Raw genomic sequence first — 14,427 nt, 5'->3', positions numbered from 1 at the left:
CCCTAACTAGAAATAGTTGTACTTTGGCTCCTTTCTTCAAATGTAAGCCTCCCCTATTTATCCACTTCTCCTCACGAACCACATTCATTTCTGAGAAGCATGCAAACTGGTATAACCACTTGAAAAAACAACTTGGCACTATCTTATAAGGTTGAAAATTTACATAACCTACAACCTAGTAATTCTACACTTAGATATCTCTCAGTGACGGGAATGGGTAAATTAACTGTGGCATATTCTCCCACTGGTACACTATATGGCAGTGACAAATTGATGAACTATAGCAACACACAACATAAACAAATCTTACAAAAATATTAAATGAAAAAACAAGCTGTAGAAAAGTACACATAATTTCTTATAAAGCTCAAAAATAAGGAAAACTGCAATATATTTATGAGCTCATACTCACATAACAATATCATCTAAGCGAATGATAACACAAGACAGAAGATAACATTTGCATCTTGGAGGGAACACAGAGGGATGGGGCAGAGACCACTGATTAATATAATGGGGCTGACAACATTCTATTTTGCTTTATAACCCTTATACATAGATACTGCATATATTTCCTTATTGGCAGTCATACAGGAAAAAGTCAGTTTTTAGAGAAGAAATCTGGAAAGTAGGGAAGATATTAGAGAGTATGACTCTAGTCTATGGCTGTCATTCATCCAGGCACACGGAGTTGCCAGGACTTCTGTCAGGAACATTAAAGTGACTGAGGATGTGAACTAATAATACCTATTGTCTAAATCCTGTTTTAAAACGTCTGGACTTCTAAAAAAAAATATGGACACTAAATATTGAAATTTTATATTTCCTCAGGAGCAAGTTACAAGTAAGTAAAACTTCATATGTATTTTTGGAATAGCTAGCATGGAGGTATTTTGATATTAAATAACAAATAGAAAATTTAAGAGAGCAATTCACTTCTTGGACTTGACAATGTTTGTAAACTGTTGATTTGTTTTTTGCTCACAGTTATGCTTTCCCTGATCACTTTAAATTTACAAAGCCTCAGTTCACCTGAGCTACTGAACAAAACTGGAAATCCCTACATTTTACACACCTCATATCTCTGTTTGCCCTCCCCTACCCAGCAGGCATCAGGAAAAAAAAAATCATAACCAGACTGTGAAAGCACACAGCAAGCACTATTTATCTGTCAAGCACATTTTCCTAAAGTTAACCAAAATAAAATCGAGGCACTCCTGCTTGACAATTAATTTTTCAAAAAGTTGCCACATTCTATATAATCAGCCACCCTCATATTAAAGATGCTTTTATTTATACTCAGAGAAGAGCTCAGTTATACACTCCAGATTAGTAAGAAATACCATTCATTCTATGGAACCAAACTACTGAAGCACATTTGGATAATTACTGTTACCAAGTATGCAGGCCCTAACTCAAAATTTTAAGATTTTAAGAATAGGCAATAATCAATTTCTTACTCAATACATACTTAAAGGACAACATACTTATTTTCAATAGGAAGTCTACAGTGACTGTGAACATATCAATTACATATTACTAGTATACATAATCTACATATTGTAGATTTTTTCCAATTTTCAACTTGAAAGTAGAAATTACTAGTAAATACCAAACCAGAGAGGTAAAAAAAAATCAGCCCAAGTCTGTTAAATTAATTATGTTTGGACTAGGATCTGAATTCTGGTTGCTGATTTTTTCACAGTTTAAAAACCATGCTTCTTCCAGATTAATGGCAATCCAAAGTGGAAATTAATGGATTAAAAAGCTGTGGTACAGCCCTAACCAGTTTGGCTCAGTGGATAGAGCATCCACCTGCTCACTAAAGGGTCCCAGGTTCGATTCTGATCAAGGGCATGTACCTTGGTTGAGGGCACATCCCCAGTAGGGGGTGTGTAGGAGGCAGCTGATTGATGTTTCTAACTCTCTATCCCTCTCCCTTCCTCTCTGTAAAAAGCAATAAAATATATTTTTTAAAAGCTGTGGTACATCTATACAATGGAATATTACACAGTTATAAAAAAGGAAAGAACTCTTATCATTTGAAACAACATGGATGGAACTAGAGAGCATTATGCTAGGTGAAATAAGCCAGTCAGAGAAAGATAAATATCACATGATCTCACTCATATGTGGAATCTAATGAACATAAACTAATGAACAAAAATAGACCCAGAGACAGAGAGATATGATCAGACTGTAAAACCTCAGAGGGTATGCAGGGGAGGGCAGAGAGGGGGGCGAGAGATCAACCAACGAACTCATGTGCATATGTGCATAATCCATGGACACTGACAGTAGGGTGGTGAGAGCTTGGGGGAGGGGAAGAGGGGTTGGAAAGGGAATGGGGATAAAAGAGACATATGCAATACTTTCAACAGTAAAGATTTATTTTTAAAAAGTAGAAATTATAAGTAGCAAGCATGAGAAATGTATCAACATTATACATATTTGCTATTTCAATTTAAAAAAATTTATCTTTATTATTAAAAGTATTACAGATGTCCCCTTTTTTCCCTCATTGACCCCTTCTAGTCAATTTTTTAATATAAGTGATTTTTGTGGTGGAAAAGTGAAGCTAACTATAAAAATAAACACTAGGCTATTTCAAGTGAATAAACTTGAGTACAAGTGGAATTATAAACTACATTTTTCACTCCTGAACTTTCTTGGCTGTTTTGTTTCTCACTATTATCTAGGACTACACTTATTAAATTCTTATGAGAGTTCTAACTTAGAGGAAAAGCAAATTGAAGTGTTAGAAATTTAGGTAGGTAACAAACACAGCAATGAAAGTGATGTAGTCACAGAAAGAAATCAGTTACATTACTTCACCGTCAACAAGTAAAATAGATCTTGACTAAGCTGAGGGAATAGTGGTAAACTTAATTTAACTGAAATCAGGGAATCATTCAACAATTTGAAAAATATTTATTTTTCACTTATATTAAGTTGCCAATGCCATTGCTATGGGAAAAAGTATGGTCTCTGTCTCCCAGTAGCTCTTTGTATAATTTTTTACAATTCTTAAATAATAAACATCTCTATTGATTCCAGAACAGAATTCCTTATTTCTTTTTAAAATATTATTTCTCTTTTAAAGACAGAAAACCTCTATCTAAAATATCTTTTAAATGTGGAAGTGAGAACAAAATAAATCTTTAATATAAAGCTTTATTGAAACAAAGTCAACACTAATTTTGAAAAACAAAACTTGCAAATTCCATTACCTTTTCTCTTGATCCTCCATGTTTTTCTTATCTGCGTAGATTTCTGCATAGAGTAATGCTGTAAAGTGAGCAGCACAAGACTGAGCTACCTTGGCAACCTCGAGATAATTGAACTCCAGCCAGAAAGCATCATCAAACACTGTTCCTGAGGAAGATCTAAAGAAAAAATCTAAATGAAGTCATGTCCATTTCTTTAACTTCAACATTAAAAGAAAAGTATACTGATAGAAAATACAATGGAAGCAAGTACTAGTTTAACCAAGAACCACATTTTCCCAATATGCAGTCATCCCTTGGTATTTGTGGGGGCTGGTTCCAGGACCCCAGGCAGATACCAAAATTCACAGATGTTCACGTAACCTAATATAACATGGCACAGTATTTGCAGTCCCGTATACTTTAAATCATGTCTAGATTACTAAAATATCTAACACAATGCAAATGCTATATGAATCGTTGCTATACAGTATTGATTATGGAATAATGACAAAGAAAAAAGTCTGCACATGTTCAGTTCAGATGCAGCCATCATGGCCTAACTACATATGACAGGTCAGCAACAAGGTAAAATTTCTTTTTTTGAGTATTTTTGATCTGCAGTTGGTGTGGAACTTGCAGATGTGAACCCATGGGTATGAAGGGTTGACTGTATCTATAAGCAACTAAGGTAACCTGGCTGAGGAGCCCTATGTGTCCATCTTTTTGTTTTGTTTTTTTAATATATTTTATTGATTTTTCACAGAGAGAAAGGGAGAGGGATAGAGAGTTAGAAACATCAGTGAGAGAGAAACATCGATCAGCTGCCTCCTGCACACCTCCTACCGGGAATATGCCTGCAGCCAAGGTACATGCCCTTGACCGGAATCGAATCCGGGACCTTCCAGTCCGCAGGCCGATGCTCTATCCACTGAGCCAAACCGGTTAGGGCTGTGTCCATCTTTTTGGATCAGACACCCTTAGAAAATATGATGAAAGCTATGATCTATAATCCTATACAAACTTGGGGTTCATACTTCCTCTCCACCAAGGGCTATTTGGACCATAAGCTAAGAATAGGCTACACAGAATAATAACACATACATAAATCTTTTAAATGGCTAATTTAATAAAATATTTATTTCTTCTAAGACACAGTTACATGTCCTTCCTGTTTGCAGTTCATTTCCTCCTTAGTTTTTTTGTCTGAGTTATTTAATCAAAACCTTTCATTGTGGTAACAGTGGGCCAGAACTGGACAGGATCATTGATATTACTTTTTTCTAAACTAACATTATAGAGATGTGACATGATTAAGAACTCTGGTTTTAGAGTACGATACAGCTAGGTTCCAATCCAGCTGGATCACCTACTCCAAACTTTCACCTCCAGCAACTTAACTGCTTAAGCCTGTTTCCTCATTTGTAAAACCTGGGAACAATATATATCTCCGAGAATAGTTGCAATGAGTAAATAATGCTTATAAGGCTAATAATAAAGCACCTATTATACAGTCAACATTTAATGATAACTATTCTGAGGAACTTTAAGTTCAGAGATCACAAAGCTTCAAAGTAACAGACTTGGACTTGAACTCAGGTCCCTTACCCTTTAGTCTGTCTCATTCATAATCTCTCAAGGAATCTTCTTTAGTCTTATTCAGAATTAAAACTGAATATCAAGAGTGTTTACCTTCTCCCAAGGCCTACTATTGTAAACACCATTCTACTTCAATGATAAACCTGGAACTAATGAATCGAAGGTGAAACTGCCTCCCACTACCAAGAAAAGAGATGCTTCTGGCAATAGTTAAAGCTTCTTAAGGGTTTTCTCAGAATAGAATCTGTTACAAAGCAGTCAGGTGAATCAGTAACTTTCTCACTAGAAACGAAGACACTTAAAGGCCTAACACAACACTTTTCTTTCTAAAAAAGGGAGTAAAATGGTATGAGGAGGATACAGAGGAATTTATTTTATTTTTTTTGTTAATATTTTCTCCATTGATCTTTAGAGAGAGTGGAAAAGGGGGGGGGGGAGTGGGAGAGAGGGAGAAGAAAAAAAAATGCGCGCGCGTGCGTGTGCGTGTGCGTGTGCGTGTGCGTGTGTGTGTGTGTGTGTGTGTATGGCAGGGATCAAGCCTGCATCCTGACCAGGAATCAAACCAGAGACCTTCTGGTGCATGTGCTGACATTCCAACCACTAAACTACACCAGCCAGGGCCAGAGGAATTAATTTTTAAGATATAAATAAATGCATTTAGGTTAAACATAACTTTTCACTTTTCTCCCACATCTTCCTCCCATTCTTAATCAACTACTGCCATAACCACATGAGACATCAATTCCTACCTACTTAAGTTATAGGCCTACTACATTATTTCTTCCAAATTCAGGTTAACTCTGGAGCAGCACAGATCAGTCAGATGACTGAATCACTCCAGCAATTCCTGTATTCACTGTTAAAAATCTCATGAGAAATAGTAGGGAGAAAGATATGGTACGATAGCCCTGGCCGGTTAGCTCAGTTGGTTAGACTGTGGTCCTAATGCGCCAAGGTTACGGGTTCAATCTCCGGTCAGGGCACACACAGGAGGCAACCAATGAATAAATGGGTGGAACAACAAATTAATGTTTCTCTCTCTCTCTCTTTCTCCCTTTCTCTGTCTCTCTGAAGTAAAAAAAAAAAAAAAATTAAAAATTAAAAACAAAGATACTATATTGTAAAACAATTTATCAGAATCAAGAAAATAAACACTGCCATTTGCAGAATATTACTGTATAGAACCACTGATTTTGAGGACCATGATACACGGTAAAGTGATAAAGACTATGGCTGGGAGGTCTATGGGAGGAGCTAAAGCTTGTGAGAGGAGTTCTTGCACTCTATGCCATAGCAAGAACCCTACAGGAAGAACTTTATGCGTACAATAAAGCTCGATGGTGGTAACTACCCCTCCCTTAACTTCCTTCTTCCCTTCTATAAATACCTCTCTATCTTGCACCTGTGCAGGGTGTACAAGTGGTTTGCCATGTCTGCATGCAACCCTTCAACCCTACATTTTTACAAAATAAATCCTTTTTTTGTGACAAAACACCTAGTAGATACTGTTTTTCCATGGACAAAAGAAACATATCTTATAATAAAAGAACATAAAGGAGACTTTTACATGTCTGTAGTTACTTTTATGAGTTATAAAAAAGAAAAGTAAAAGTTAAAAGTAATGCAACTAAAAGTAACCTGGAAAATAACTTACTCCTTCCCCATCACTTTGTAGATGAAATAAACTGAAGCCTCAAAAAGGACACATGATTTAGCAAAGATAACACTCTTATGACAGTTAGGACTAGAATTCAGAGTTCCTGTCACTGATTTAACCAAAGTACTACCCTAAACATGAATTATTACAACAGATATAAGCATAACACAAATGAAATACAGCACCTTGCAGCCACATCACTTCAAATAATCATGTTAAAATGCAGCCAACAGTAACAAGTTACACTTCCAAATCCCCAAACTCAAGGAGTAACATTCATTACTGACCTCTTCTGTCTCCTCAGGTAGTCCACCACAGCAAGCATTGTTCTTTGTGATCTTTTATCCAAGCAACATCGGGAAAAGTGCTCTGGCTCTGACAAACAAACAAAAACATCTCCTCTCAGTCCCAGGCGGACTGCTTAAGCACATTCTTGCTTTGGTTGGTGTACCTGTCTCCCGCAACACTAGTGGTTCCCACCCTTTTTTGGCCATGCCGCCCCCTCCTAAGCATCTCTAAAATCCTGATGCCCTCCCTTGCCCCCATGACATATAATTCTTATTATTCAAAAAGTGAACTCCTATTCATGTGGAGGAAGCCTACAAGGCCATTAACTTGGTCTAAACAAGCTTCCAAAGAATATGGCATCCATGAAAGAGAAAAATAAAAGAACGAAAGGACAGTTGAAGTACTGAGGAAGAAATCACTAAAAAAAAAAAAAAAAAAAGAAGTGATATGAAAAAATAGCAAAGTTTCAAAACATATAATAGAGAACTGAAATGCATAAATATGTCACATTATTTACTGTATATGAAGCCCCTAGAATTGTAAGAAATGCAAAAAATACACTGTTAGTAACTCATTCTCGAATTGCCCCCCTTAAAAACCAAACTTCCCCCTCTGAGGCATGTGCCCCTTACTGGGAACCACTGCTCTACACTATTAAAGGTTCTGTGGGCAGAACCTAGCACAAAATTGTTTCTTAATAAATACGAATTAATAAATGGAATTTAATGGCATTCTTTTTTCTTTTAAAAGAAACTATTGTGCTTAATATAACTGAGAAATTAATTGTAATTTATATTTTATTTTTGAAGGGGATTAATTCATTGATTCAACAAATATTTATCTAGGATCTTTTATGTACTAGGTACAGTATACAACTATGAATAAGTCAGACTAAGTCTGACCACCTAGAACCCACTAATTAGCCTGAGAGATTCTTTTTGTTGTTGTCGTTAATCCTCACCTGAGGATATTTTTTCTTAAAAACAAAATACACACACACACACACACACACACACATATTATTTCAGAGAGGAAGGGAGAGGGAGAGAGACAGAAATATCAATGATGAGAATCATCAATTGGCTGCCTCCTGCACGCCCCCTACTAGGGATTGAGCCCGCAACCTGGGCTTGTGCCCTCATCAGGAATCAAACCATGAGCTCCTGGTTCATAGGTCGACACTCAACCACTGAGCCACACCAGCAGGGCTAAGGATATTTTTTCCATAGCCTTTCAGAGAGTGGAAGGGAAGGAGGCAGGAGAAGAGAGAGGGAGAGGGGGAGAGAGAGAGAATGAGAGAGAAACACTGATGTGAGAGATGTCAATTGGCTGCCTCCTGCACGTGCCCAGACCGGGCCAGGATTAAATTGCAACTGAGGTATGTGCCCTTGACTGAGAATCGAACCAGAGACCCTTTGGTGCACGGGCCGATGCTCTGAGAAACACTGGCCAGGACAGAGATACTAAATACAATAAATACTACGTATGATAGGAAAAGTTTAGAATACTGTAGAGGAGTATAGAAAGGAAGGCAATCTCAATGAGAAAAGTTTCACAACAAAAGTGAGATCTGGGCACTAGCCAGTTTGACTCAGTGGACAGAGCGTCGGCCTGGGGACTGAAGGGTCTGGGGTTCAATTCCGGTCAAGGGCACTTGTCCAGGTTGTGGGCTCGATCCCCAGTGGGGGGCATGCAGGAGGCAGCCGATCAATGATTCTCTCTTATCATGGATGTTTTTCTCTCTCTCTCCCTCTCCCTTCCTCTCTGAAATTAATATATATTTTTTAAAAGTGAGATCTGAAAGAAGAGTAAAGGTCCAGCAGAAGAGGAAAGGGATAGGGTTCCAGGCAGTAGTGATACTACCTGAGATGGCTGGAACAAGAAAGAACTTAGAGAATTTAGGAAAAGATTTTCAATATGGCTGAACGACAGAGATGTAAAGCAGTAAGGACATTGGGACAGAGAAATAGATGGACTAAAGTTATTTGTAACAGAACTGGCAGGATTTCGTAGTCAGATGAGAGATGTGAGAAAGATTTCTGGCTTGGGCAAGTGCATGCCTGCCATCACTGAAGAGAAGTAGGCTGGGAAGAGAACGAAGAAAAGTTTATCTTCAGACAGTTATGTATGAGATGCACATGGGACATTCAAGTGAAGGCAGTGATATCAGGAAAGACAAACCATTTAATTGGATAGAAATCCATATTTACTTTCCTTTTCAGTAATAGAATTTTTTTAAAAATATATATTTTATTGATTTTTTACAGAGAGGAAGGGAGAGGGATAGAGAGCTAGAAACATCGATGAGAGAGAAATATCGACCAGCTGCCTCCTGCACACCCCCTACCTGGGATGTGCCCGCAACCAATGTACATGCCCTTGACCGGAATCAAAACTGGGACCTTTCAGTCCGCAGACCGACGCTCTATCCACTGAGCCAAACCGGTTTCGGCAGTAATAGAATTTTATGTGCCAAGTTTAAATGTTCAGTTAAGGCAATGAAAATACTGGAACTCTACAAAGACATCAAATAAAACTGGCTGATTTTGCCTTTGAATGCTTTTAGCATAAATATGTACGCACAAATGATAAACATGGGGGGAAAAAAAGGCTTGGCCATGTCCATGATAATAAATGGTCAGGTTATCAAAGGCAGTGGTTATATTAAACTTGGTAGAAAATAAAATTGTTTTTAATACTGTTTTAAATTACATAATATTTAAAGTTTAAATGCTTAATGGTAACTGTGAGTTACTTATACCTGCATTTCCCAAATTAAGAAAAGGAGACATAATCTAAACAGTTTGTGAAATGTCCATGAAAATTTTAAGACTTTCATTACAATGGCCTAAAAAATATATAAGCATATTCTGGATCATTTACATGACCAACTTATAATCCAGTAGGACCACAGAATGGGCATCCATACTTATGTTTATAATTATATTGTTTCAAATAGATATGTAATTGCTGTTAGCCAAAAGAAAAGCATACACATAAAACATAAGCAGAGCAAAGTGAAGTGTAAATGCCATCACGGGCATGTCAAATTAAAGTTGTGGTAGTAAAAGTAAAAGAAACAATTGGGAGAACTGAGTAATCATGACTATGCCAAAGTCACTAGTCAAGGTGGGGAAGAGCAAGTTAGTTGTAGCAAATATCACATTATATTAATACTTTTCTTATAACTGTATTGGTCTTAAAGCACAATAAGTGACTTTGTACCTAGTTTTATGTTGCATTTACCATACACTAATACAATATATTAAAGATAAGTTAAATTATAGATCTTTGCAATTCTTTTTTTGAAATTTAAGTTTGAAAAACTGATCCATAATGAGCCCTCAACTTGCATGAATCTCTCTCTCTCTCTCTCTCTCTCTCTCTCTCTCTCTATATATATATATATATATATATATATATATATACACACACATATCTATATCAATATCTATCTATCTATCTATCTATCTATCTATCTATCTATCTATCTATCTATGTAATGTGCACCCAATTCCTGATGGAATTTCTCCTGCTATGAGCTCTTAGCATGAGAAGCACTTACACAGCATGGAAGGAAATGTAGGTTATAAAAGTAAATAAAGCAAAACCCAATTTTTGTTTTAAAAAGCTGGAAGGATACATACCAAATGTTAACTGTTATTATCCTAGATCAGTGGTTGGCAAACTCATTAGTCAACAGAGCCAAATATCAACAGTACAATGACTGAAATTTCTTTTGAGAGCCAAATTTTTTAAACTTAAACTTCTTCTAACGCCACTTCAAAATACTCACCCAGGCCGTGGTATTTTGTGGAAGAGCCACACTCAAGGGGCCAAAGAGCCACATGTGGCTCGCGAGCCGCAGTTTGCCAACCACTGTCCTAGATTATAGCATTATGGGTAATCTTTTAAACTTATGTTCATTTTTCTATATTTTCCACAATAAAGATAATTTTATAATAAAAAAAAGTCTGCTTTTAAAAAAGTGGTTCAATTAGAGCTTTAATATGAAAATTCCATCCCATGTCCAACACAGTCCCTATAATACCTGGCTGCACATTTGTCTGCTTTCTCCAATGCTGGAATATAGGGTGTGTCTTGTTCACATCTATACTCCCAGTGCTAAGCACAGTGCTTGACATATACCGAATGCTCTGTAATTAATTAATAGCCAAAATTTACTGAGGGAATACTATCCATCAAGTGTTATCATGGTGTTTTACATACATTATCTCATTGAAAACTTGTTACAATTGTTACCTCTATTCTATAGATGAAGAAATAGATGTTTAGAGGTTATGGAATTACACCTACAAAGCCACTTGATGAGATTCAAACCAATCTGTCTTTCTCTAGAACCGAGACCTTAACATGTAAATGTGAGAGTTTTAACAGAATACCTGAATCCAAACTTGCAGGGGTCATGGATCGGTTCGTTTGTGAGGAGTGTCTGAAACAGTTAGTGAAAAATCCCTGAATGTGCATAGAAAGCAGATTTCTCCATGATTCATTTGCATCTTGAAGTAAAATATCGTGAATCAAGTATGGAAGCACGGTCTGACAAAAGTCAGCTTTCACCTAGAATAACCAAACACATCCAGTCAATAGGTTAAGTAAAAATAATATATTACAATTTCTTTCCATGTTACTGGCATGTAAGCTTTAAATAAAATGATAGATGAATATGCCATAACCTCAATGTACTGCTAGAAAACATGTGTACCAGAGAGTGTTTTTTAAGAAAAAAATTCCAACTAACCTAGAATATCTATATAAAACATATATGGTTAGTTACAATGTTAATTATTCATTTCCAGCCTAGACCATTTGCATATAATGAAACAGAATATTGCTTACAAATGAAATTATGTCACTACTGTAAGTAAAATTTCATAGTTGAAAAGTGTTACTAATAACAGCAAGTTCTCTAATTTGATGTAAGGAAAAATGGAGATCAACGTTTATGAGAAAAGTTGAAAATCTGATTTTTGCACATTGGCTACACTCAGTGAGGAGCTACAACAGCGATGTTAAAATGTTTATTTTTTTAATAAACCCCAATTTCTGGGTATAAAATTTGGGTACTTATTTTTGGTATACTCCAGAGTGTAGAAAAGTGCTTTAATATGTCTGGTGTATTAAAACAGCACTCAACCTTATTTTTGCAAAGATACCATCTTCTTATATTCATCACATGCCACACACATAAGACACATTGCAGATGAACAATTTCCTTGTTAAACTAAAGTCAAAATGCCAGTTTTGGAAACAGAATTTAAGGAACCAGGAATTGAAGTATACATAAATGTGTATTTGGAGCACTTTATCTTCTGGCCAAAGTTAGAGTTTTATAAAAATCTTAGGTTCAGTGATGAGAAGTGAGCTGTGTGTGTGCACCGGATCTCACTCTGCCGACCTGGTACGAGTGCAGTGCAGTCCTGCAGACGGTGTGATGATTTATTAACTGTAAGAAACAAGGACTGCTTTTTAAACTGCTTTCACCAAAATATTCACTTCTCTACCAGTTATTTGTGATTGGTGGATGTTTGACCTAGTCAGAGTTTATTTTCACATTTCTGTTGCATCTTGGTTGGCAGAACTATAAATTAGATAGCTGTTAAAAGTCCTAGAGCACCATCATAGCGCTGTTTTGATAAAAGCATATAACAAACGTTTGTTTGATTTGGTTCGTACCTGTACTCTCTATTGAAATAAATTGCAGAGTACCTTCAAAAATAAAAAAGTAGTGCTAACTGCTACCCACTGCCTTTTTCTCATTCGAGAAAGCACCTCAGAGAAAATTAAATGACAATGACCTTATTAGGAGTAAACAAACAAAAAAAGAGCAGACTTTGGTTAATATAAATATTTAGTCATCAGGATCTTAACAAAGATCCTTAGTAACAAAGAACTTGAGGCACCCCTTAGAACTCATCCAGAATGTATACCGCGCGGCTGAAACCTACTGCATAAAGCTGTGGCTAAATAAAGACAATCCTGTTTGATGGGCTCGCAGCAGCTGAGTGTGGGTGATGCTGCCTGAGGAGGATGTGCTGTTCCACAGCCCCCTTTTTAGAGATATTTACTATGGGCCACAAACATGTACACACAAGCTAAGTGGAATGGGACAAGCAAAGAGAGCTATTAAGAGAAAAAGGCAAATGAAACAAAGCAAAGTTAGAGAGGAATGAAGTCAGACCAAGTAATCTTTTTACCTCACACAGTGGCTTTAGTAACTGAAGAATTTCACTTTTTATGCTTCCACTATCCAAAAACGCACAAGTCAGTGTCTTTATCCAAACATCATGATTTTCATTTTGAGGAATCCACAAGCTGGTATCATCCAAACCCTCTAAAGGGCTTTCTTTGTCAAGTCTAGGTACTTCTAAAAACTAGAAAGAAAATGATCAGAAAATATAAATAAGGTAATCAGAAATACATTGGAAAACAATTATCTAAATATAAACAAACCTGTTTCCAAGTAAAACTAAATATAGTTAAAACTAAATCTGGAGGCCAGGGTTACGTTTTAAATTTAAAATACATTTATGTTTATATGAGAGTCAGACTGGTATGGTAGGGAATTACTGGTATGGTAGGTCTAGCCCTAGCTGGGTTGGCCCAGTGCCGTGGTCGGCAAACTGTGGCTTGCGAGCCATATGCCCCTTGAGTGTGGCTCTTCCACAAAATACCATGGCCTGGGCGAGTCTATTTTGAAGAAGTGGCGTTGGAAGAAGTTTAAGTTTAAAAAATTTGGCTCTCAAAAGAAATTTCAATCGTTGTACTGTTGATATTTGGCTCTGTTGACTAATGAGTTTGCCGACCACTGGCCCAGTATAGAGCATCGACCTGTGGACTATAGAGTCCTGGGTTCAATTCCAGTCAAGGGCATATTCCTGGGCTGCAGGGTTGATCTCCAGCAGGGGGTGTGCAGGAGGCAGCCAATCAATGATTCTCTCTCTTCGTTGATGTTTCAATCTCTCTCTCCCTCTCTCTTCTCTGAAATAAATACAAAAAAATATATATATTTTTTAAAGAATTACTGGTCTAGACAGTAGTAAGTTCACAGTAGCATATTATAGGAATCACAAACTCTCGCCTCATCTGTATTACATACGAAACCGGTCCAAATCTACCACACAGAATTGATTTCAAAATAAAATAAGAACATAAAATGTTCTAACTATAGTGTTTTACAGGTTACATTGCTAGTTTTATTAATAGTTTATATTACTGTTAATTTCACTACTACTGAAATTATATTTATGATACATTTAACCCTTTGCACTCGCTTGCTTTTTTCTCGATTCCTTTATTCTACTTGGGATTTAATTTTTTAAATACTCCAGATTTTACAAAGCGCGGCAGTAGAATAAAAAACTGGAGTTTCTTTTCATACAAACTTATTTATTTGGATTTTTTTAATATTTCAAATTATTGATACATTCAAAGAGTAATTTTAATCTCGACATCCGAGTGCAAAAGGTTAAAAGCAGTATTTCAGCCCTAGCTGGCTGGCTCAGTTGATTGGACCATCATCCCACACACCAAAAGGTTGTGGGTTTGATTCCAGGTCAGGGTGCATACGGGAGGCAACTGATCGATGTTTCTCTCACATCAATGTTTCTCTCTCTAAAAATCAGTAAAAACATATCCTCAGGTGAAGACTAAAAA

The 14,427-nt window shown here is 36.6% G+C and overlaps 1 protein-coding gene across 1 annotated transcript in view; it reads right to left on the bottom strand.

The window, feature by feature from the left end:
* ATM (ATM serine/threonine kinase) overlaps positions 1 to 14,427 on the bottom strand; it is a 146,289-nt gene that overhangs the window by 39,011 nt on the left and 92,851 nt on the right. The window contains exons 36-39 of the mRNA XM_054724708.1: positions 12,969 to 13,145; positions 11,154 to 11,331; positions 6,750 to 6,837; positions 3,231 to 3,386 (exon numbers count right to left, since the gene is read on the bottom strand). Coding sequence (XP_054580683.1) covers positions 3,231 to 3,386; positions 6,750 to 6,837; positions 11,154 to 11,331; positions 12,969 to 13,145 — 599 coding nt within the window. The remainder of the gene's footprint in view (positions 1 to 3,230; positions 3,387 to 6,749; positions 6,838 to 11,153; positions 11,332 to 12,968; positions 13,146 to 14,427) is intronic.

This window comes from Eptesicus fuscus, chromosome 13, assembly GCF_027574615.1.
Source record: "Eptesicus fuscus isolate TK198812 chromosome 13, DD_ASM_mEF_20220401, whole genome shotgun sequence".
NCBI classification, from domain to species: domain Eukaryota; kingdom Metazoa; phylum Chordata; class Mammalia; order Chiroptera; family Vespertilionidae; genus Eptesicus; species Eptesicus fuscus.
This window is presented reverse-complemented; position numbering and strand designations above follow the sequence as displayed.